At 33.2% G+C, this 26,582-nt stretch overlaps 1 protein-coding gene and 1 long non-coding RNA gene across 7 annotated transcripts in view; both read left to right on the top strand.

The window, feature by feature from the left end:
• The first annotated feature begins 786 nt into the window (after positions 1-786).
• LOC122053904 lies at positions 787-2,606 on the top strand. The gene is made up of 3 exons (XR_006132438.1): positions 787-963; positions 1,887-2,001; positions 2,268-2,606. It is a non-coding gene; the product is annotated as an uncharacterized LOC122053904 (long non-coding RNA).
• A 4,214-nt stretch (positions 2,607-6,820) lies between these two features.
• Positions 6,821-26,582, top strand: part of LOC122052108 — a 106,598-nt gene continuing 86,836 nt past the window's right edge. Inside the window, exons 1-15 of one of the 6 annotated variants that reach the window (XM_042613520.1) lie at positions 7,853-9,084; positions 9,196-9,262; positions 10,136-10,203; positions 17,189-17,326; positions 17,486-17,502; positions 17,572-17,713; positions 17,882-18,040; positions 18,207-18,223; positions 18,293-18,434; positions 18,603-18,619; positions 18,689-18,830; positions 18,999-19,015; positions 19,080-19,221; positions 19,390-19,406; positions 19,476-19,609. In XM_042613520.1, the coding sequence (XP_042469454.1) occupies positions 9,256-9,262; positions 10,136-10,203; positions 17,189-17,326; positions 17,486-17,502; positions 17,572-17,713; positions 17,882-18,040; positions 18,207-18,223; positions 18,293-18,434; positions 18,603-18,619; positions 18,689-18,752 (771 nt within the window). In that variant the 5' untranslated portion in view covers positions 7,853-9,084; positions 9,196-9,255 and the 3' untranslated portion in view covers positions 18,753-18,830; positions 18,999-19,015; positions 19,080-19,221; positions 19,390-19,406; positions 19,476-19,609. The other 5 variants (XM_042613517.1, XM_042613515.1, XM_042613516.1 and 2 more) reach the window with 5 other exon arrangements.

Below are 26,582 nucleotides of genomic sequence, written 5' to 3'. Positions count from 1 at the left end.
TTATTTTCATGAACTATCACCAACTTTGTAATCTTCTTTTTCACTTTTATTTTCATGTATTTGTGTTCCTTTGTTATTTTGGATTTTCTTGTCCTTTTCTTTCTTTTCTTTTGTTTTCTTCTTTTTTTCTCCTCCACCAGTAATTTTTATTTTTTTAGTTATTTTTTCTATTATTTTTACATGCCTTCATTTCAATTTTACTTGTACACCTTTTTTTTCTTTTCTTTTAAACTCTTTTTCGTTTTTTTCTTTCTTAAAATATGTATTGCTCGATCATTCTTTGGCTTTCATCCTTCTTCTCTTTCACTTTGTCATTCTTTTCCTTTTACTTCTTATTTATTGTTTGAGTGTATTTGAACGTTATCATATTATTGTTCTTTATCTTTGTGCATCTCGTGTTTTTCATTTTTATTAATAGTATTCTAATTTACTATTATTATTCACTCTTTTCCTTCGTATCTTATCATTTTTATTGATTTTTTATTATGCCTTTGTTAATAAGTATAGATTTTTATAAAGGTTTTTAATTTTTTTTTAGGATTTTAATTTAATAAAATAAACAAATTGAATTGTTGAATACAAATTATGATTGAACCCATCGGGTATAAGAGGAGATAAGGAATATGTGGGTTTAAAACAGGATCAAATTTTTATTCTTCCTTTATGTTTTAGCTAGTTTCTCATTGTTCATTTAGAAATCTGTAGTCTAAAATGATGTTTATAACATTTTCTACATACCATGCCCATAACAAAATTATCAATTTTATTCAACAAAAAAAATCATCACCCCTTTGTGGTGGATGATTGAAGATCTTTGATGGTTTTACTTTACCTAGTAGAACAATTACATTAGTTTTCTACATTGATTTAACTATAGAGATATTTTTAGGGCGAAGTTGTGGAATTGATTCCAGTGGATGCATACATGGAGCTGTCTTCATGATGCTATTGGAGCTTTTAGTAGTAATTTCCTGCATGACCTTTTGTGATTTGGGAGCTTGTTTTTTGAAATATAAGTTTTTTAGAATTACTTCAGGTAACAATTTAATTGATATATGTGGTTTTAAGGATACATATTTGTATTTTGGATCGTATTCTATTGGAAGCTCCAAATGTTGATTGACTAGGTAGAATCACTATTGTTTCAATCTGCTCCAAATGTTGATTTTCTTGTCAAGTCACAATTAGGTATAGAAATTGGAGTCATGCTTGGAAAAAAAGGTACTTGCTCTTATGTATTCTTTGTCTTTTTGGAATACAAAACTCAATATTATTGAGACTTACTATAGCATTCTTGTAGGCCAAGATGGGCACTTATTGACAAAGCATACATGCAAAACACGTGGAGATTATTGCAATCATCATATCACCGGTTTTACACGGATGACAATATATTAATAAATATTTTTTATCTTCACCTAAACTTAATACTTTGTGTATTTATAGTTTTTGAGAAATTTTAAAAATGATAATAAGGTGAGAGAATTACCCCAACACCCACCCCCTATTCGATGTCAGAATAATCATGGCAATGATATTGATGGTTTGAAACTGACCATTGATAAGTAGTAGGAACCATTTAGTTTTTATTAATAGTCAAGGAGTGTGAAATCATTCCACCCGATGGTGGCATTGAAATTGTTTTGTACAAATTATTTCTTAAAATTCTTAAACACGATCAATAGTGATATTAAGTATCCATTTGGAGAGTGTTGGCATTGAACATGAGTATGATAAGAGTACAATGTAAAGTAAACCCTTACTAGTTGAAGTTCTTAAGTTTATTAGTTCATTAATTTCTATTCAGACTATTTATATTTGTTGTGTTTTGTCACTTGTAAAACAATCAATTCAGATAATTTTTTCATTGTTTTCTAAATCTTTAGGCTTGCGACATCTTTCAAAAATGTTGAAGCGATGGCTGTCGTTAGTTTCCAAGTGTGTCCTCACTTTGAGCAAAATTTCAGGATTCAAAAGATCCAAATCATTTAGTACTACTAGGTTGTTACTCAGTTCTTTCAACTCAAACTATTCCTAGGCATTTGGCTATGGTAGTGTATTCTTCTATTATCTTGTTTATGTTGTTTGTCTTAAATACATTGCTTTAACCATGCACATTCATTCCTTCACTCTATAAATTTAGAATTAGAATGCAGTTTTATTCACAACATTTATCACTAGGTTAGTTTTTAATATTATATCTTCCCCATGTTATGACTTTAACTGCTGCAGTATTTGAATCTCACCTACACTGCATATCTATGCAGCTCCCACCAAGCTCAAAAAGCTATTATTGAGGTATCTCTGGAATATCGAGAAGATTTTTCAAGGCTTCAGGTGCTGAATCAGGCGAGTTAGAAATTATTAAGTTAATATCCAAAATCCATTCCTTGGGCTTTGAGAACACAGGCTTGCGTTGGAAGTAATGGCTACTCTTTACAAATTTATTTGATGAGCATTTTTTGTGCTATGAATTATGATTGTGATGTTTTTGATGCGTCAAAAATTGTCTTTTGATTTGATTACTCATCTTGTCATTTATTTCTTAGAAAATCTTGATCATATTCTCATTTCATTCAGATCTACTTTTAAAAATCGTAGGGGAAATTGCAGGTTAGTAATTGGAAACTTTGTTTGCTAAAATTGATATGGTATCCTGATGAATATTATTTACTTGGTATAATTTGAACATCTGTGCCTGATATATTTTTTCACTTGAAATCTGTGTATATGTAATATATACATATAGGTTATTTTCTCAGAAATTTGAAAAGTTAACTTTCTCAGTCTAGAGAATACTTGGAGTATCTGCTTTAAACACTTTATTGCAAGTATACAGAGTATTGCTTATGCTTGCTTTGTCTTGAAGTGATTCACATCTACTTTTAAAAATTGTAGGGGAAATTGCAGGTTAGTAATTGGAAATATTGTTTGCTAAAATTGATATGGTATCCTGATGAATATTATTTACTTGGTATAATTTGAACACCCGTGCTTGATATATTTTTCACTTGAAATCCATGTATATATAACATAGACATATAGGTCATTTTCTCATAAATTTGAAAAGTCAACTTCCTCAGTCTAGAATACTTGTAGTATCTGCTTTAAACACTTTATTGCAAGTCCCACCTCACAAAATCCCAAGTTAAGAGCTGTTACGAACTATTGGGAGAGTATTGACTGAAATACTAATGGAGGATGGATTTTTCCATGATATACTTAGTAACCTTTCCCATGTCCATATGTAACTTTTGATGATATACTTAGTAGCCAAGGAGAGTCATCCTTCAAAGCCTTGCTGATAAAGACATCACTGTTTTCTATTTAGCATCGTGGCATCAAACCCCGAATTGGATATCATTTTATGGAGGAGATAGTTTATATTCAAACTTTGCAAGAAATGCCTTTCAACACACTTTGATGAATTTTCTAGTGCAAAAGAGAGACCAAAGCAGTGTGTTTCTGCTGAAGTGATGGCTGGTATTCTTCATTCTGATGTTAATGCCTTTCAGAGGCATGGAATGAGTGGCTGATGGATCAACTTCACAACATTATTACGGTGACAATACCTGATTGGGAAGTTTGTATATGCTATGTGGAATCCTCCTATTGAAAGCAAATATTAGACTTCTTAATATGCTAACCATTACCCCAAATGACATCTACTAGTGTAGTTTCAAAAAGGTATGCTTTGCAGTTGCTAATATATCTCCACTCACTGTTGAATTGAGCCATCCATCTGCCCAAGTAAACATACAAGGTTTTGCTCCATTAATTTTTTTTAATGTGCTTTTAGCAATAGTTGTGTTGTTAATAAACTGTCACCTGGTTATCTTTATTTTTTTCCTAGCAAAACATCAACTTTTATTGTATCCTTTTCTAGTCGCACTATTTCTGAATATTACTAATAATAATATGTCATTGCATGGAGTTCTATGGAAAAATAAGATCTGTAGAGCTGACCACAAATGTGGCTTGTTGATGTTTATCAATAGAGAAACAGAAGCATTTATATAAAAACAAACATTCCTTTTTTCAAATCTATTAATATAGATATCTGCTTTCCTAATGTTTTTCAAGGATCTTGTGTGTGTTGGTACCAGGCTATTCTCTTTATACACCTATGTTATTCTTTATACATCTTTCCAATTATCATAAGACTAGGATCTGTGTTGTCCAGGTCAGTACAAAGTTGGCACTGTATGTGTTGGTACCAGGCTATTCTTTATACACCTATGTTATTTTTTACACAAGGGCAAATTAAACTAAACCTAAATAGTTGTTTCAAAAAATGTGCTTTAAGATCTATTCACATGTTATACCTCTTTTTCTGCCATGCCATCATGCCCATCTTTCAGAAGTTGGAGCATCCACATCTAGTATTGTATAGACCAAGTTACCAGAATTCCAGTCAAAAATTAATAATGCTACTTAGCATGGGGCATATTCTGCTGTTAGTTGTTTTTCTAGCTTGATAAAAGTTAATTTTACTGATATAAAGATTCTTAATTAAGTTAGAATGATATAATTAATGATGGTTCTTTTTGAGATGTTATCTGTTGTAAGATTATCATAATTAATCTAAATTAATATTTCATCTTTGAATGTCTCCTAAAGACAGTTAATTTTCTTTTGGATAGTATGTAGTTGCTGAGAATAATCTTATAAATTATATGAGGAAAGCCGAAGGTGTAACCTCAATGGATCCTTTTTTTTAAAAAGGTTGGCTATGTAGGGATGATTGAATTACCACAAAAAGAAGCTTGGATAAATGTCCTATCCTTTCTCAGTTGGCTGTGAATATCCTAAGCATAAATCATTTGGAAAGCATTGAGATCAATGGAGAAGAAACTTTTGAGAATGCCTCAATTAGTAAGGAAGCTAACAGATGGTACTTAAATGTATTTTATTTTTAGAACTGTTGCTAATATGCTTTGTTTTTGCAAGTTATTTTCTTTGGAACTTTTTGCAAGTGAAATCTGAAAGATTATCTTATATGTTAGACATAATTGTCAAGCTCCTTTCTAACCAATTATTTCATTACAAGTATGAGGTGGTTGAATGTGTCACACAATCCATGGATTCAATTGTTGTCCCATTGCTTCAAGATTTCAGAACTCTCTCTTTAGATTTTTAGGATCCTATTATCATGTTAGACAAATTATTATGCTCTTATAATCAAGGATGCTTCTAGTATATTCATATGAAAATTTTTAATTATTCCGGCCAATGTGGGGTCTCGGGTAGGGATGACAACGGGGTGGGTTTGGGCCGGGTTTGGCCAATCCCAAAACCCACCCTATCAGAAAAAATGGACCCGGACCCGTCTCGCCTAATTTTTCAACCCGCCCCACTCAAAACCCGACGGGTCTATAGCGGGTTGAACCCGCCAATCCACTAAGCTTAAAAAAAATACAATTCAATAATAAGTTATTATTATTGTATTTTATATTATATAATATAAATTATAAACCATAAATATTATATATATAACGGGACGGGTTCGGGGCGAGTTTATTGAAATTCGTAACCTGCCCCGAACCCGCTTCTAAACCCGGTCAATGGGTTTAGACTCCCCGTAACTTGTTTGACCGGGTTTTTAAACTCGCCCCGAACGAGGCGGATTTAATATGGGGCCGGGTTTAAACTCACCCCATTGTCATCTCTAGTCTCGAGGAAGAAGAGGCACACAACAACAACTTTACTACCATTGCACCACTCCCTTTCAAATATTAACCAAAATAATTTTTAAATTAATATACACTTATATTAAAAAAGAAAAAAGTATCGAAATACATTATTGAAGCCATATTGTTCAAATTTGGGACCAAATTAATGGCATAACTGAGGCGGTGCATGAAGCTGTGAGGTCCCAATGAGGTGTCGGATAGCTTTATTATTGCCCCTTCATACTAATAAATCAACTAAAAAGAAAATATTGGAGCTAATTTTCTGCTAACCATAGGCAACCTTTTTCACTACGACATCCTAATGTGGGTAGTCAAGTACTTTGGTAGGATTCAAGACAAGAATTAAAGTTGCAACCCTTGACTTGTAGAGAGGGTTATATAACCATAAGAGAAAGAAGTTGCTCAATTATCTTGACGACAACAAAATCTCAACCGCCCCTTCATACTAATAAAATCAACTAAAAAAATATATATTGGAGCTAATTCTCTGCTAACCATAGGCAACCTTTCACTACGACATCCTAATGTGGGTAGTCAAGTACTTTGGTAGTTCGAGACAAGAATTAAAACTACAACCCTTGACTTGTAGAGGGTTATAACCATAAGAGAAAGAAGTTGCTCAATTATCTTGACGACAACAAAATCTCAACTGCTTTATGTTTTAGCTAGTTTCTCATAGTTCATTTAGTTTCTTTTAATAGTCTAAAATGATGTTTATAGCATGCCCCATCGCAAAATTATCAATTTTATTCAACAAAATAAATCATCATTTGACCCCCTATGTGGTAGTTGATTGAAGATCCTTGATGGTTTTTATTGTACTTGGCAAAATAATTACATTAGTTTTCAACATTGATTTAACTATAGAGATATTTTTAGGGCTTCAAATTGTGGTATTGATTCCAGTGGACCATGGAGCTGTCTTCATGATGCTATTGGAGCTTTTAGGTGTAATTTCCTGCCTGAGCTTCTGTGATTTGGGAGCTTGCTTTTTTGAAATCTAAGATTTTTAGAATTGTTTAAGGTAACAATTTATTAATTGATGGTACTCCTCTTTGGATTTACTTTTGTATTTTGGATCGTATTCCATAGGAAGCTCTAAATTTTGATTGACTTTGTAGAATCGGTATTGTTTCAACTAGCTCTTGTGCATCGTGTGTTCTAGAACCTGTCACTTTCAATATTTTTCTATAGAATTTGAGAAATGATGGATTAGCAAATTCGACGGTATTATGGTATTCACTCCATGTATCTTTTGTAATGCTCATATTCTAGAATTGCAAGCTTAGTAATGAATTAATATGTCGCACAAAGATGGTTTTTCATGTTGATTTTTTGGGTGTTGTAGTATGCTTGAGTTGGTTTTGCAAAATTTTTGAGTTTTCCTTGGCTGCTGAATTGTAAGAGAAGAAAACTCTGTGCCTCATATTGATGTAGTATAGTATCTAATTGTGGTACTCTTGGAATGCAATCATCTAGTGGATGCATGCATGGAGTTGTTCTTATGCTGTGATGGGAATTTTTAACTCCATCATTAACTGCGGGCCTTTTGAACTAGCCCTTTTATTTTTTGGAAACTTTCTTTTCTTGGTTGGTATCTTAGATTTTGTAACTGTTGGAGGTAACAATTTTATTGATATATGTGATGTGATTTTTCGGGATATGTACTAGATTTCTTTTGCTTGAAATTGAACTCAGTCTACTTGCTTGGAATTTTTCTGGAGGAAACTTTTTTTAAAATTTTGGTTAACTGGCATTTAACTCAGTCTACTATGCTCAACTGTTATGGTGTGTCAAAGTTTGAGTTATGTATCTGAAGGATTTTTTATTTAATTTTTTGCTACAATAATGGATGAGTTATGGTTTGGTTAGTGGAAGCTTGTGGGCTCCCTATGAAATTGGTATGAGCAAGATTTTGGTATGTTTGTTTCTTTGAATTTGGTTCTGATGGCTTTGATTCTTGTGTATATAAAGTCAGATTATTGGCATTTTGGTCATTGCAGTTTGCTTTATATGTTGCTAAATTATTATTGCTAAATGCAGTTGTGACAGGTTATCTGGGAACCAATTCTTGTTCAACTTGACACCTGATGTAAAATTCATTTCTGATCTGGACCAAGCCTTGATTGGAACTTCCTTTCTTTTGCTGGTAACTCATTCTTCATAAAAAAACACATTAACTTTCAACAATTGTTTATTTCACACTAGTTTCACAAGCAGAAGTCTATAGTATCATGTTCTACTTTCAACAATTGTTTATTGATACATATATATTCCTGCAAGAGCTCTTTGAGCGCTTGGCAAATCTTCTAGAACAATATAGTCTATGCTATCCTAATTTCTGAGTATTATTTTTCTAAATTTTCTATTTTATCATTCTGCTGATAAATTCTTTGATTTTCTAGATATTATCATCGTTCAAATGGAGGTTGATGGATTTATTCCTTGGAATAATTTCTTCGATACTTAATAATTAATTTCCAGAAGTGTCTCCAACTTGGGAAACTATATGATATTCATATAAATGAAGAAAGTTATATCAGATTGCCTTATAGAAACATTTAGCTATAATTATTTCTTCTCAGTAACTCAAGCCAAAGTAAATCCCCTGACTTTTTCTTGGGAAAGTTGGAAAGGGCTTTGTTTGTTGAAGTGATGCTAAAACCAATAGATCGTGGTCAGTAGTATAGCAAGAATGAATCCCTCCTTAGTTCTTCCATTTGTTGCATCTAGGTGTCAGATAACCTTAGAAAGTGTGAGTAACTGTTATGATACTGCACTTAAAAAAAATGGATTACCTAATTGAGCATATAATAAGTATGCCCTTGGGCATTAGTATCATCGATAGACATTCTTTCCTTTTACTTATGTGAAATTTTCTTCGTCATGTTATAGTAGAGTGAAATAATCTATTTGCCTCAGTTGGTAAATTTCACAGTTTGGCGCTTCAATAAATGCGTTGCTAGGAAAAAAGAATTATGGAGGATCAAATTTTTATTTCTGATTAAAAGGAAAGGTTCCTTATAAAAACAATAAAATAAAATTATTTAAAATCCTAGATCATGAGACTTAGTGCAACATAAATCAAATTATCTAAAACAATAAAATAAAGCAATAACATTTTAAAATTTATTTTACTGGATATATAGACGGGGCAAAATTTATTTTAAAATTGGTCTATACATTTTGTGTTCCTGATATAAAAATATTTGTAACCCTTTCCACTTGCCGGAGCTAAGCATGCTTTCGAGAGCATGTTCAAATGCCAATGTGGGAGATTGGTATCATCATCTCTTCATCCTTCAGTACCATTTCCACCTCTTCCTTCCCAGCCCATGAGAAAATACTCGTTTGAGTTGGTGATGAACTCTTACCTCGTGAAAAAGCCTTGGTACTGAAATGTTTATTTTTGTCATTTCTCTTGTTACATTTAGACTATTTGTTTCTTTGTTTTTGGTGAACTAACCATGTGTTGTTAAAGGTCTTCGGTTTAATTGTACAGTGTGGGGATGCAGTGTGGTAAGGTCTCCATGTGTACAATGGAAAAAAGTCTTTAAGCTTAATGACAGGTAGTGTTTTTATCCATCCTACTCTTTAATGTAATGTTGCTCAATATATTTTAATTTTTGTTCATATTGTTTGATGTTCCAACATGAGAAGAGGTTAGAATTAAGATTGCTATGTTGTTCAAACTTTGCCAAAGCAATCTTTCAAAATAGTACAACTAATTCTAGGCTTAGCTTAAATGAAATAATTATTACTTAATAAACTTCTTTATTAATCATTCTTTTAGATAAAAGGTGTTCCCTAGTTACAAATGGGATGTTTGATAATGCTCATATTAGACTCACTCTAGCAAGAAGGTAATCTATATAATAGGTTGTCGATCAACTATCCACTTAGTATCCATCCTACTCTTTAATGTAATGTTGCTCAATATATTTTAATTTTTCTTCATATTGTTTGATGTTCCAACATGAGAAGAGGTGTCTAGGCTTATCTTAATTGAAATAATTATTACTTAATAAACTTCTTTATTAATCATTCTTTTAGATAAAAGGTGTTCCCTAGTTACAAATGGGATGTTTGATAATGCTCATATTAGACTCACTCTAGCAAGAAGGTAATCTATATAATAGGTTGTCGATCAACTATCCACTTAGGATCAAATGCGTGGAGCTGAAATTATAGCTTGTATTTATCTGCAAGAGTCATTTATTTCTTAGAGGTTACTTCTGGTATGAGTCCAGCTTTGAAACTTTATGGTTGCACTTTGATTGGTATAGCTCATATCACACTACAACATTTTGTTTTGTGTAGTTCATTGTCATTCTTATTCTTTGTTTTTCTATTTTTTTTTCCAAACTTCCTTTTTGTCTCTAAAATAATCATTAACTAATTCATTGTCCTATTTTGTCTGAATTTTCTTCTGGTCAATGCAGTACTTGCTAAATGGAAACCGCAGGTTATGACGAATACAAGAGGATTAAGAAATTGGCTTTTTGAAAAGGTAATTATTTTTCTTTTTCTAGGTCCAAGGGATATTAACAAACTTCTTTGTAGAGTATGAGCATTGTGGTAGTCACTAATGAAGAGAATAGTCGATCCATGTTGTAGATATAATTTTTAAATTTCATTGGATAGATGTGAATTAATGTGATAACATTAGTTCCACTTTTTGCTTATATAATTTTTTTTACTTTATTCTCTTGGGTTGTAATTCTTTATATATATACTGATCAATTTTCTTATGTGCATAGCTTAATTCTATTGAGATATCAAACTATCTCCGGGTGAAATTGAAATTCTTATCCTGTTAGACTTCTCAATATTGTCTAGTGATCTTGGCTTTTTGATATCATCGACATATCCTCGGGCTATATTATTCTATATCAGCCCCTGGGCTAGGCTCTTTTCTCAATAATTCTTTATATATATACTGATCAATTCCCTTATGTGCATAGCTTAATTCTATTGAGATATCGAACTATCTCCGGGTGGAATTGAAATTCTTATCCTATTAGACTTCTCAATATTGTCTAGTGATCTTGGCTTTCTGATATCATCGACATATCCTCGGGCTGTATTATTCTATAACAGCCCCTGGGCTAGGCTCTTTTCACAAATATCCCTAGCAGATTGGTTTTCTCAACTTATTGATATTTTATCCTCAGAAGTGACTTGTCTCCTAGTCTTATTGGTATTTTCAATATTATACCTTATTGATATGCTCGGTTGGGACATTATTGGACTTCTGGTATTCTTGGTTTTCTGGTTATCATCCTCCACACCAAGGGATCAAACTTATTTCCTCGATCGGGACATTATTGGACTTCTGGTATTCTTGGTTTTCTAGTTATCATCCTCCTGACCAAGGGATCAAACTCCTTCCCTTGGTTGGGACATTATTGGACTTCTGGTATTCTTGATTTTCTGGTTATCATCCTCCTGACCAAGGGATCAAACTCTTTTCCCAGGTCAGGACATTATTGGACTTCTGGTATTCTTGGTTTTCTGGTTATCATCATCCCGACCAAGGGATGTTGGAATATTATTGGACTTTTGGTATTCTTGGCTTTCTCATTATTATCCTCCCGACATAGGGATTGAGCTCCTCTCTCCAGTTAGGACACTATTGATATGTTGTATTGGGATATTATTGGACTTCTGGTATTTCTGGTTTTCTAGTTATCATCCTCCCGACCAAGGGATCAAACTCCTTTCGTCAGTCGGGACAATATTGGACTTCTGGTATTCTTGGCTTTCTTGTTATTATCCGCCTGATATAATGAGCTCCTCCCATCGGTCTGGATGGATCTTCTTAATGGTCGTGAGATCAAGCTCCCTTTCTCAGTTGGATTATAATTCTGGTACATATAGATATTATTATTTTTCTCCCCGGTCCAAATGAAATGGATATTCTTGTATTATGATTTATTCTTATTCTTAGCGTGGGATCGAGTCCTTTCATCTCGGTCCAATGAAATGGATATTCTGGTATTCTTAACATTTTTATTATTTTCCTCACGACCAATGATCTAGTTCCTCTCACTGGTTAGGGCAAGATGGGAAAAGAGATCCTCCTTTTGATTTTTTTACTCCAAAGGTAGTAGCTGATATTTAATCTACCAAACTAATTGTTACCATTATTTTTGGGTCATTGAATCCTATAATTTTATGTATTTTTGCATTTTAACTTTACATCTTTCCTATTTGATGTTGATATTTTTGTTTGTCCTCTTCTCATTCACATGTTGTTAATTAATTTCTATTCCTAAATTAATAATCATTGCTTTCAATAATGGTGTGAAATCGATGACAATTAAGTAGATTCTCTTAGCCTCGGTCCTACTTATGTTGTGTTGAAGCTTATAGAAAGAAAATTCTTATGCACTTGTTTGTATATGTTCCTGCTAACCAATTAAATCTTTTGTTGCTTAAATTTGTCAGCATTTGTGATGTAGGTGTTCTAGATATCCTAATGATGTATGATACATTTTCAACATCATGTCAATCAATTGTTATCCGAATATTTGGTCGTTATTGGTCTTCTGGTATTCTTGTCTTTCTGGTTATTATTATCCTCCAGACCTCGGGATTGACCTCTTCTCAATTAGGATGGATCGGAGTTTTGGTCTTCTTAATATTTTTACTTGTCCCATGATCGTGGTATTCAGCTCCTCTCTCCAATCACATTATATTGGACTTCTGGTATTCCACGCTTTTTGCTTATCATCTTCCCAACCAAGGATCAAACTCCTCTTCCTCGGTCAGAACTGTGTTGGACTTCTGGTATTCTTGTTATTCTTATTATGTTCTTCATTTCTAACTTTTTTCACTATTAGCTATGAGTTTCAATGTTTTGTTCTTAAGGCTTTGCTTTTAGCCATATGCTTGTGTAATGTAGGCTTCTCTTGTTTTCACAAGTTCCATATCTAGTATCTTCTTTATTTGTTCGAGAATGTTCATGTATTTTTGAGAATTCTACTATATTCATATTTTGTACACTTTTGTGTTGTAGTTCAATCAAGTTACAATCAAATTATGATGGAACTATGTCAGAAATTTTTCTTACTCTAGGGGTCTTTTACTTTTATTTATTAACATGATTTGATGTTTGCTTACTTGTAGATTGAGTCTATTTAGACTTCGAGGTAGTAATCAGTAAAAATATCATTAGTTAGCTTCATTGATAATATTCATGAGGTTCTATATATATATATATATATATATATATATATATATATATGACAAGCTTATTATTCTCGCTATTCTTATTATGATCACGATTTCTAGCTTTTCACTAGTGGCTATGATATTCAATGTTTTGTTCATTGGGCTTTGCTTTTAGCCATATGCTTGTGTAATGTGGGCTTCTCTTGTTTTCACAAGCTCCTCTTCCCTGCTGAATTATAATCCATATTCACATATTCTTGGAATTCTTTTGCTTATCATCTTCATGGTCGTGGAATCGAGCTCCTCTCTTCGGTTGGATTATAATCGGTATTCGGGTATTTCATGCCTTATTCATGGCCGTAGCATTGAACTCTCTCCCCGATCAGATTATAATTGATATTTAGGCATTCTACGCATTCTTTTATTTATTATCTTCTTGGGTATTGAGCTCTTCTTGGTCGGTATTTATATATTCTGGGCCCATTCTTGGAGAAGCAAATTGTTGGTGTTTGCTCAAATTTGGTAACCTATTCTCTCTTTCTTACTTGTCTTTTAATTTATACTGCACTCATCAATTGAGACTATGCTAAGTCTTGCTCATTTCTTTTGCTTATCATCTTCATGGTCGTGGAATCGAGCTCCTCTCTTTGGTTGGATTATAATCGGTATTCGGGTATTTCATGTCTTATTCATGGCCGTAGCATTGAACTCTCTCCCCGATCAGATTATAATTGATATTTAGGCATTCTACGCATTCTTTTATTTATTATCTTCTTGGGTATTGAGCTCTTCTTGGTTGGTATTTATATATTCTGGGCCCACTCTTGGAGAAACAAATTGTTGGTGTTTGCTCAAATTTGGTAACCTATTCTCTCTTTCTTGTCTTTTAATTTATACTGCACTCATCAATTGAGACTTAGCATCAATTGAGACTATGCTAAGTCTTGCTCATTTCTAGCCCCATCTCTTTCTAGTTGGGCATATGAGATAGTTATTGCTTTGCGTTTTATTTCTGCAAAAGATGTACATGCTGAAGGTCAAGTTCCCAAAGGCCCTTCATTGGGTATTTTTGAGCAAATAGTTAATGGTCTATTAGTGTCATGTAAAGTTCGACCATTTTCAGCAGATATGTTTATCTTTATGTTTCCAGTATTTTTCTATCTAAATTTAGTTATCATTCAACTTTACTTGTTGCTAGCTTCATTTCTGCTAGGTTATTGAGCATATTCTGCTTTCTCCCAAGAAGACTGCTTGCATTTCACGATGATTGCACTTCCTACTTCTGAGCCTCCATGGCTACTACACTTGGGAACTTTTGATATGACAAACACTTCTGACATATTTTCTAGTATTGGTTTGTTGTTAAAATATTTTCTCCCAACAGATTTTTCTTTATAACTTGTTCACTAGTTTTCATTCTCTTTATTGCTAGAGTGTAAGTTTAGTTTATATTAGTTTTAGCTCATGAGCAATTGAGTGTCAATTCTTTTAATTGATATGTCTCTCTGTTGTACTCTTAAAATGATTGGTCATATCGAAAGAGGGTTCATTGAGGTGCCTCTTGGAGCTACATGGGTTCAGCAATAATGCGAGCTTCGGGATTTGATACAATTCAGGTACAATGGTTTGCTAACTTATTATGATACATGGGTTCAGCAATAATGCGAGCTTCGGGATTTGATACAATTCAGGTACAATGGTTTGCTAACTTATTATGATATTGTGAACTTGCATTTATGTTATTCTCCTTAACAGATATCATTTGTTTTTCCTTTTAATGGTGGTTTTACAATGGAGTTGGCTATTGCTTAGTTTTGTTCCAGTGGAATTGGCAGCTATGAAGTGACTCTTGTAGATTTTGAGGTAAACAATGAAGAAACTAGCTTTTTCTTGCCATGCATCTTATCATTAAAATGGAGTGATAGAAAGATCTGAGGTGTCAGATTCACACTTGCAAGCATCAAATGTGTTTGCTATGTCATTGTTTTTCTTGTATACTAAATTACTAATAATTTCTTTGCATTCTATTTTGAGTAAACATGTGTTGGAAATGAGATATCTTGGTGATTGTGGGGCGATTCAATTTTCTTACTAGCTTTCTATATTTCCCAGTGCCAATTAATAGCTCTCATTGTGCTAGTGCTAATTTAACATTAAGATCTATAGAGGTATCTACTTGTTTGGTCCTAGCATGTCAATTTTTTCTATATTTTCCAAGGTCAACAAATGAGATATACTTGCTTTGTGAAATATATCATTTTTTTCTATACTTGTTTGGTCCTAGCTTTACCAAGGAAGGATTTGAGATTACAAAGTCTTCAGTCTAGAAGTGTTTATGATGACAATCTTTCAAGTGTGTAATCTAGTGGAGTCATCACTTGTAATTATTATCTATATAAATAGTAAAAAAAGGACATCTTTATGATTGCTTGTTCCATTTTATAGTCATATATTAAAAAGAGTTGAATTAAAATTTTCAAATAAAGTTCCCAAGATCATTTTTATGTACATTGACTTCTTAAGTTGACATATGAGACCAATCTCCCTGAGCAACAAATCTTGTATGATGTTTCATATAGATCCTAGAGAGAGGAAGGATTAGACAGAGTGAATCTTGGCCACTAGATAGAATTTATCAATTCAATTAATGCCATAGATGTGAGTAAGTCGAGTTTTGAGATGATCAACAATGTTGTTTGGTGATTATTAACTAAGAAGATCCATTTGTTATCCATGGTGGACTTTCCTAGATAAAGTGAGACCAACCCTAAAGAGCAATTAGAATTGTGAGATTTATCTCATTGATTATAGTTTTTTGCCACCTTGGATTTAAAAGTACTTCTGAAACATGTTTTACAATTTAATCATAGACATAAAGAAGACATAAAGAAGACACAAAGATAGAGTATTTGAGTGACAATTTCATAGGATATATAAAATGAGAAAGTGGATAGGAATTGTAATGCTTACATTTGTGGAAAAACAGCGTTAGAATTATTAGGGGATTAAGGATGATGATTAGTGATTCATGAATGGGAGAGTTTTAAAGATGATGGAGTGGCTTCTTTGTGTGATTGTTGACTATATACCTATAAGGGAGTTGCCTCTTGTGGTGGGTCAACAACAACAAAGAGTACATAGAGGTTTATAGATGGTGGTGTAAAGGACAATAGAATAGAAACAATAACACACATATAGTGATAGAATAAAGACTTAGATGATTTCCTTAGTTGTAAAATTTTCACTTTTGGTGGACGAATTAGCTTTATGTGATCAACGATCATTGATAAAGGAGAATCTTAGAGACAAATGTTTATTAGGATGACAAGGTTCAATGACATTGGTAACTTCATTATCATTGTTAATAATCAAGATTATACTCCATGCATGTGAAATGAAGAATAAAGTTGTTATGATGTGCAAATAACTTTAGAAAATCAAACATAGAGAGTATGCATTTCTAGTAATCTCCCCATCTCAGTTGTCTTGAATTTTAGTAAATAAATTGAATGTTTCACTTTGATTTTCTTTTTTGGCCTTTAGAGGGGAATTTTTATTTCCATTCATGTATGATTTTTTGCTGTGTTGTTTAATAGGGTAACCTACAATTTGACTTAAAAGAAATTTGTATAATCTACAATATTTATTAATTGTGGCGTAATTTCAAATAATTTTTGGTTATCACAATAATTTTGTGTTCATCAATCACAATTCATTCTTTTATAGGTTTTGATTGCCCTTGTGAAGGATTACTTTCAGCGCTTTCTTCTCGATATCATCCGAAATTGTTCTCACCAAAAGTCTTCTTCTTTTTGTGATGGGCATTTGACACTTTTTAAGGGAAATTTCTAGTTTTTTTGTTTTTTCCATTCTTTTTAATTAATCCAGTGCAACGCTTTTTAACACTAATTTCAATGATGACACAACATTTGCCAAGATCCTTGGGCGTCATCTTTCAAAACTACAAGTGGTTCTACTTGTAATTTTGGATGGTATGCTGATTATATTAGTCATAACTTTGTACATTTATCTCATGTTTAGCATCTTCTTCAAGGCTTGCTAATAAAAATGAATCGGTTTGTGATGCTACACTAAGTGCTAGCCATGTCTGTTGAGCATAATGTGACAACCTTTGTTTCTAAACATTTTTACTTTCATCCTTACTCTGTTTTTTTTATTTTAATTGGGTAATAAAATTACTTTTTTTAGGGATAATTGGTGTATATGACAGCTCTATTGAACTTCTTGTCGATCTTCTTTTCAAGATAAGATTTGTTTAAGATTTTGTTATCTCAGGGATTTTTCTTATGGCTTTGCAGGTTGCTGGAACCTTTGGAAGAGCAATTCTTGAGCTTGGGAGTGATGACGAAGGTCCAAGCACAGAGGCACATGGCCCCGCAATTATTGAGGTCCTTGGGCAAAGAAGTCGCAATGAAGTTCTTGCTGAAATTTATATGGTTCGTAGAGATATTAACTTGACTTTGCATCAATATGTGGTATTCTATTGTGTTTTGTTTTCTTATTGTCACATTACTATTTTGCACAATGAATTTAATGTTGTTGAACATAAAACGATCTCATATTTTTTATGTTTGGCGGCACTACATGTATGGAAGACTATCTTCTTTTCAAGGTAAGATTTGTATAAGATTTTATTATCTCAGGGATCTTTGTGAATAAGGAAGGGCTTATGGCTTTGCAGATTGCTGGAACCTTTGGAAAAGCAATTCTTGAGGTTGGGAGTGATGACGAAGGTCCAAGCACAGAGGCACATGGATGGCCCTGCAATTATTGAGGTCCCTGGGCAAAGAAGTCACAATGAAGTTCTTGCTGAAATTTATATGGTTCGTAGTGATATTAACCTGACTTTGCATCAGTTATGTGGTATTTCTTTCTATTGTGTTTTGTTTTCTTATTGTCACATTACTATTTTGCACAATGAATTTAATGTTGTTGTTGAACATAAACGTATCTCATATTTTTTATGTTTGGCGGCACTGCATGTATGGAAGGGCTTATGGCTTTGTAGGTTGATGGAACCTTTGGAAAAGCAATTCTTGTGCTTGGGAGTGATGACGAAGGTCCAAGCACAGAGGCACATGGATGACCCTGCAATTATTGAGGTCCTTGGGCAAAGAAGTTGCAATGAAGTTCTTGCTGAAATTTATATGGTTCGTAGTGATATTAACTTGACTTTGCATCAGTTGTGGTATTTCTTTCTATTGTGTTTTGTTTTCTTGTTGTCACATTACTATTTTGCACAATGAATTTAATGTTGTTGTTGAACATAAACGTATCTCATATTTTTTATGTTCGGCGGCACTTCATGTATGGAAGACTATCTTCTTTTCGAGGTAAGATTTGTTTAAGATTTTGTTATCTCAGGGATCTTTGTGAATAAGGAAGGGCTTATGACTTTGCAGGTTGCTGGAACTTTTGGAAAAGCAATTCTTGAGGTTGGGAGTGATGACGAAGGTCCAAGCACAGAGGTACATGGATGCCCCTGCAATTATTGAGGTCCTTGGGCAAAGAAGTCGCAATGAAGTTCTTGCTGAAATTTATATGGTTCGTAGTGATATTAACTTGACTTTGCATCAGTTATGTGGTATTTCTTTCTATTGTGTTTTGTTTTCTTGTTGTCACATTACTAGTTTGCACAATGAATTTAATGTTGTTGTTGAACATAAACGTATCTCATATTTTTTATGTTTGGCGACACTGCATGTATGGAAGACTATCTTCTTTTCAAGGTAAGATTTGTTTAAGATTTTGTTATCTCAGGGATCTTTGTGAATAAGGAAGGGCTTATGACTTTGCAGGTTGCTGGAACTTTTGGAAAAGCAATTCTTGAGGTTGGGAGTGATGACGAAGGTCCAAGCATAGAGGTACATGGATGACCCTGCAATTATTGAGGTCCTTGGGCAAAGAAGTCGCAATGAAGTTCTTGCTGAAATTTATATGGTTCGTAGTGATATTAACTTGACTTTGCATCAGTTATGTGGTATTTCTTTCTATTGTGTTTTGTTTTCTTGTTGTCACATTACTAGTTTGCACAATGAATTTAATGTTGTTGTTGAACATAAACGTATCTCATATTTTTTATGTTTGGCGACACTGCATGTATGGAAGACTATCTTCTTTTCAAGGTAAGATTTGTTTAAGATTTTGTTCTCTCAGGGATTTTTGTGAATAAGGCTTATGGCTTTGCAGGTTGCTAGAACCTTTGGAAAAACAATTCTTGAGCTTGGGAGTGATGACGAAGGTCCAAGCATAGAGGCACATGGATGGCCCTGCAATTATTGAGGTCCTTGGGCAAAGAAGTCACAATGAAATTCTTGCTGAAATTTATATGGTTCGTAGTGATATTATCTTGACTTTGCATCAGTTATGTGGTATTTCTTTCTATTTTGTTTTGTTTTCGTATTGTCACATTACTATTTTGCACAATGAATTTAATGTTGTTGTTGAACATAAACGTATCTCATATTTTTTATGTTTGGCGGCACTGCATGTATGGAAGACTATCTTCTTTTCAAGGTAAGATTTGTTTAAGATTTTGTTATCTCAGGGATCTTTGTGAATAAGAAAGGGCTTATGACTTTGCAGGTTGCTGGAACCTTTGGAAAAGCAATTCTTGAGGTTGGGAGTGATGACGTAGGTCCAAGCACAGGGGCACATGGATGACCCTGTAATTTCTAATTATTGAGTTCCTTGGGCAAAGAAGTCGCAATTAAGTTCTTGCTGAAATTTATATGGTTCGTAGTGATATTTACTTGACTTTGAATCAGTTATGTGGTATTTCTTTCTATTGTGTTTTGTTTTCTTATTGTCACATTATTATTTTGCACAATGAATTTAATGTTGTTGTTGAACATAAACGTATCTCATATTTTTTATGTTTGGCGGCACTGCATGTATGGAAGACTATCTTCTTTTCACGGTAAGATTTGTTTAAGATTTTGTTATCTCAGGGATCTTTGTGAATAAGGAAGGGCTTATGGCTTTGCAGGTTGCTAGAACCTTTGGAAAAGCAATTCTTGAGGTTAGGAGTGATGACGAAGGTCCAAGCACAGAGGCACATGGATGGCCCTGCAATTATTGAGGTCCTTGGGCAAAGAAGTCGCAATGAAGTTCTTGCTGAAATTTATATGGTTCGTAGTGATATTAACTTGACTTTGCATCAGTTATGTGGTATTTCTTTCTATTGTGTTTTGTTTTCTTGTTGTCACATTACTATTTTGCACAATGAATTTAATGTTGTTGTTGAACATAAACGTATCTCATATTTTTTATGTTTGGCGGCACTACATGTATGGAAGACTATCTTCTTTTCAAGGTAAGATTTGTTTAAGATTTTGTTATCTAAGGGATCTTTGTGAATAAGGAAGGGCTTATTGCTTTGCAGGTTGCTGGAACCTTTGGAAAAACAATTCTTGAGCTTGGGAGTGATGACGAAGGTCCAAGCACAAAGGCACATGGATGACCCTGCAATTTATTGAGATCCTTGGGCAAAGACGTCGCAATGAAGTTCTTGCTGAAAGTTATATGGTTCGTAGTGATATTAACTTGACTTTGAATCAGTTATGTGGTATTTCTTTCTATTGTGTTTTGTTTTCTTATTGTCACATTACTATTTTGCACAATGAATTTAATGTTGTTGTTGAACATAAACGTATCTCATATTTTTTATGTTTGGCGGCACTGCATGTATGGAAGACTATCTTCTTTTCAAGGTAAGATTTGTTTAAGATTTTGTTATCTCAGGGATCTTTGTGAATAAGGAAGGGCTTATGGCTTTGCAGGTTGTTGTAACCTTTGGAAAAGCAATTCTTGAGCTTGGGAGTGATGACGAAGGTCCAAGCACAGAGACACATGGATGGCCCTGCAATTATTGAGGTCCTTGGGCAAAGAAGTCGCAATGAAGTTCTTGCCGATATTTATATGGTTCGTAGTGATATTAACTTGACTTTGCATCATTTATGTGGTATTTCTTTCTATTGTATTTTGTTTTCTTGTTGTCACATTACTATTTTGCACAATGAATTTAATGTTGTTGTTGAACATAAACGTATCTCATATTTTTTATGTTTGGCGGCACTGCATGTATGGAAGACTATCTTGGCAAATACTCCCAAGACTCTCAAAGAAATAATGCCAGTCTTAATGGATACTCTGCTTTCGTCTCTCGCTTCATCTTTATTAGAAAGACAACATGTTTGTTTTCTAAAGGTATGGAAGTATTTATTATGTACGTACTCAACTGAATAATCAATGATCCATCATGTTAGGTTGCTGGAAGAGCACTTGGTTCTTGTTCGGAAGCTTGGGGAGATTATTTTGCCTTCAATTATTCCAATTTTAACTCAAGGGGTTAAACACCTTGACAGTAGTAGAAGACAAGTGAGTTTATTTTGTTTTGATACTTGCTTGAATGCTTTTAGAATATATTTTACACCAGGTGCCTTGGCGATGTATACTTTAGCACATATTTATTTATGTGTACAATTCCAAAAGCCTTTTAGCGTTTGGCTAAATAATTCATGAGAATTTATTAAATTGTTAAACAGTGCTAATAAAATGATCATTTAGTATTGTTGAATATACTTCACTTTTTTTTGGGTTCAGTTTACAGGAAATTCATTTCCTCGAATGCTTAAGTATTGGAGAGTTTAGTTCGGTAAAGTACTTGATTAAGTGTTCTATGCTAGCGCTTGAGTCTTTCTTTTTATCGTGTTTATTCTTGATAGCTAGACTTTGCTTCAAAAGGGTGTAAGCATTGGTCTGAGTGAAGTTATGGCGAGTGCTGGTAAACACCAATAAACTTTATTGATGAACTTATCACTACAATACATACAACTCTATGCGATAGGTTTGATTTTCTATTTTCTATTTACACATTTTTTTTTGTATGATGTTGAAAATTTATTCAACTTGTATGATCACTCTTCAACTTGTTATATAGCATGCAAGAGGTTCATAAATCAGCTGGCTTGGCATTTAGCACTCTTTACCAGGTTTACCTATATGTTTTATTTGATGTTCCTTAATTGACAATTTGCTAGAATGCAAGGAATTGATGAAAAATTTTCTACACCCCTTCATGCATTAGAGGATGATGAAACTTCTGATATAGTGCTTGATGGACTCAAACAAATATTGAGGTTATTTAATTATTTGGTGTCTTCATACTTCTTTCGTGACGGCAAGCAAGCTTGTTTAATTACCCTTGTATCCTCATTTCTTGCCTATTTCAATGTAGGGATTGCGGTCGTTTTGCCTCACATCTTGCCTAAATTAGTCCAATTTCCGCTTTCATGAGATTGACATGGTAGTTCTTACTTCACCTGTTCATCTTATCTAGTGCCTTCAATGCTTATGCTGTGGGTGCCATAGCTGAAGTTGCCATCTTAATTCACATATTGGAATGATCCTCCCACCATTAATTATGTCAATGGGTGATTATGATGGGGTAAAATAATTTATGACTTATTAAAAGTTTTGTATTATTTTTCTTAAATATAACCATTTGACTCTCACAATAGGTGATCAGCCTTTTTATTGTTAAAATTTTTTCATATGATTTTTAGGGAACAATTGTTGTTGGATAAGGTCCAAATCCAATAATTATATGTTTGTCTTAGGACACTGCTAACAATATTTTTTGAATTCCTATTGATTATTTCGACATGCTTTTCTTAAATTGAATTTATCTTTGCTCTTTCGATTATCTTAGTATAATAATGATAACCACTATTCATAAATTGATGAAAAAAAGCCGGATATGTTTTTCAGATTAACAAGTGAGGAACACCAAATGCTTGTATACCTTTTCTGACAATGAATTTTCAAACAATGAAGCATTCCTATCTTCTGTTTATTCCTTTGCATGAGCATTTTTCTCAGCAGACATTATTAGTCATGCAGTAATTAATCAATTAAATGTATTTGGAGGAGCTATTAGAGTTTCTTTTCAATGCGTTTGCTTTCTTATTTTAACTTATAAAATGTTTTTTGGGGTAGTATTCTCTGTTGCATGACTTACCCAGGCAAACCTGCTTCTTTTATTATCCAAGTATTTTTAATCACTTTTTAGTTAGTTTATGGATAACCAAGCTTCTTGCATTGTGACGTGTTATTCATTTATGAGGATCAGTTTTAGAGAATTTTGGTCTTCTTAGGCAAAGTTAATATGATAAACTTTGTTGACTGAATTAATTGTCAAATGCTTAGGATGTTCAAACTTCTGTAAAGAAGGCTTCAGTGATAGTGGTTCTAGTCATTAATGAGGAAGACATTGACTCCTTGATATCAGACAGTTTAAAGGAATGTATATTACCAGGTTTTGTTACGCCAGCTTATTTTAACTTATATTGATTGTTTACCTCCTTTATACAATCAATGATCCTCTATGTAGGCTTTGATGAGAAGAGGTTCTTCATACTTGATAGGCTATTTTTACAAAAATAGCATGTTATATTTGGAGGATGAAACATCCGATATTATATACACACTTGTTACTTGGCTAAGTGGTTTTGATTCAACTATTGTCATGGTAAATCTAGGGAAAGCATATTTACATTTGTGCTTACTGTATGCTCTATATGACAGGCTGCTTGGGAAGCTTTAGGAAGAGTTGTTGGATCACTCCAAAAGGATGCCCTTTCTTCATTCATTAAAGCTGTCCGAGATGCTCTTGAGATAAAGAGCGAAGATAAAGAAAGATATCTTTTTTTTTCTATGAAGGAGACCAGCAGAGTGGTGGTGTTTGAATCTTGTATGGTAACACTTACATACAATTGTAATTCTGTTGCAGGGAGGATCAGTTCTTATTTCTGGACTTTGCATTCCTAAAGCACTTCACACTCTTGTTGCCTATATTTCTGCGGTTAAGTTTGTTTTTTTTGAGATTTTTAGCCTCTTGTGATTCAAAATCATCCAACTATGGGTTTGTTTGACTTTCAGGGGCTAATGGAGCAGTTGAAATGCGAGAACAAGCTGCTTTGGGGTTAGGGGAGTTAATTGCTCTAACAAATTTGGAGACATTGAAGGAGTTTGTTATTCCTGTAACTGGGTATGCATTATTAACAAAAAAAAAAAATTTAAGTGAGTTTGTAAAACAAGATTCATGGATTTAAATACTCTTGAGAATAAATTCAAAGTGATCTATCTAAAATAACTTGCTTAAGTAGTTAAGAACAAATTTGCGTAAATGATTCAATATTGTGTGTATGATAGACCTGTTAAATTGAATTTCCATCCGTGCTACTATTTTTTTTTGCTATTTTTCTTCTACCATAGATCCAATTAAATTGGGAAAGGCTTTCTTGTCCCAATGTTATTTTACTTTTGATTCTTTTGATCATTGTTTCCTATTCACTTATGTTGGACTTGAAATTTTGTTGGTCTTCCCATATGAAGCACATGCTTAAGTCTTGTTATCATACAGGAAGAAAAGAAATAGTTTAAGAAGTCATATCTTTTATTGCAAAGGTGAAAGATAGTATAAGAAAAGGTCACCTTCGATGCTTGTGGCTTATATGCAAAAAGTCAGATACATTGACAAAAGTATGTGAATTGATACTTTCTTTTGTCGTACTTTGTTTCCTAGTCAATTCTTGGTTGGTAAGGTTAATCTTTTATCAGGTATCATGTTTACTTGAGCCTCCTCACTCACTTAGTAAAAACTGGTTTCTCAAAAGCCACTCAAAGGTTAGATGGAATTTATTCATTATTTTCACTAGCAAAAGTTACGATTGTGATGTTAAAACAGGTTCATATCTTCTATTTTGCATTATGGTTTATGTTACCTACTTTTGATTTATATCTACATAATATTATATTTCCTGCAGATGATTTTCTTCTTAAACAAAAGCTTTGGGAATTAATCACTCAAAATGATTCCTCAATTATACCTACTTCTCTGTTAATTGTTCTAGCATGTTGCCAGTGTATACATGGAAATTGCTTTAACAATTCTTCTTTCTCTTTGTTTGTACCCTAAATCCTTGCATTGATTTTTTTCTTCATTAACATGAAAATCTAGTAATAGTCATGATTGTTTATATTTGAAAATCCAATTGTTATAGTTTATATTTGTTAGTCCCGACCATGCTTCGTTAGCATCAGTCAACTCTCATGGGGTTTTTCTAATTTGGGCAATGTCTGCAACTAGTTAGGGAAGATTATTGGTGCAAAATACCCTACTTGAAATTACATAACCTTTTGGCCAATGAAATTTTTAGATGAAGTGGGGCCAATCAATTTCATAACTATGATAGATGTATGGGGATTAAGGGATTTGAAAATATTATAATATGATAGGTTGAAGGGAGCCTTGTTTTGTCAGCTTTCTCACTTTGGATTGCTTTATTGTAGTCAAAGACATTCTAATGGTTGCTAGCTTGATTTAGATAATTTATATTTCCAGTCATTTTTTTTTGTTAAAGTGGATTGTACTTATTTTAATTGCCACTGTTATGGGACCCTTTTCCGATGCAATTCTAGGTTGTCTGAATACCTTTTTTTGAACAGCCAAAGTTATCTTTGGAAAGAAGTTTCCGCCTAAATTAAGTACTCTTCATATGGAACTTATAAATACTTTTCCATTGCTCCGGTAATGTTCAGCTTCACTATGAAGTGAACCCGAGTATCTCTGGTCTAGAATGTACCAAATTGAAGGATTCATAGTAGAATCCTCTCAATCTTTTTATAGATATGTATATATTATGTAAGCATAAATGGTGTAATGGGGCAAAAGCAAAGGGTGACACTTTGTGCTCTTGAGAAAGTGCTTTATTTGTGGTTAGATGGTTTCACTGGTCAAGCAACATCTGATTGACAATTTGAAGTATTAGTACCTTCACTACAAGTTATAATAGGATTGCTAAGTATCTAATCTTTGAAACTGAAAAACCTATGTTTTTCAAAACTTAACCCTTTTATTTATTTATTCCGTTAAAGGTCTTACATTTATTTTTATACCTTTCAATTGATAATATATGTCCTTTTGGTACATTTAAAATTGGGGAAAAAATTGATACATGATAATTTTGTTATTGTTTTGTTACTTTGTTCTTATATTGAAAATTTGTGCTCCTCTTAATACTTTTTTCTATGGTGTATTATGAATTGATTTTGTAAAGTGCTCTATTCTTCAATATGTAGAATAATCTTAAGTTGTATCTGTTTCAAATACTTGTGTTCTGTGTAGGAACATTGTGTCAAAAGGTTGTATCACTCTTTCATTCATGAATCTTTTCTCACATTGTCTTCCATCTCTTTGCACAATCCATCCTCGTTGCACCGAAGTCTGCTCTTTCCATCTTTTATAGATGCTCTCAAAGATTCCTTGAAAGATGAAAAGGTATAGATCATTGCATTGGTATATGTACCATTTTTGCTATGCAATTCCAACATCATTCATTTATTTTTGTGTGTAAAAATAGTTCCCAAATTTGTCTACAACCAAGACAATCAGTAGCTTCTCAAGATGACTCAAGTGTGGTAAGAAGAAGAGCCCTCTCTGGCATAAAGGTCTATGCAAAAATATGTATTTTAAATGGTTGATTGACTTTCCCCTAAATCTATAAAGAAGCCAGATAGAAATTTGTATTTTTTTTAATTGTTTCCATGATTGCATCATGTATAAATCCTGCAGCAGTTAAAGTCTTTCGATTTTAGGCCCAGCTATTGCAGAAAGTTTAAAGAATGGGA

The sequence above is a fragment of the Zingiber officinale genome, chromosome 3A (genome assembly GCF_018446385.1).
Source record: "Zingiber officinale cultivar Zhangliang chromosome 3A, Zo_v1.1, whole genome shotgun sequence".
NCBI classification, from domain to species: Eukaryota; Viridiplantae; Streptophyta; class Magnoliopsida; order Zingiberales; family Zingiberaceae; genus Zingiber; species Zingiber officinale.
Note: the sequence above shows the minus strand (reverse complement) of the source record. Positions and strands in the feature narration are given on the sequence as shown.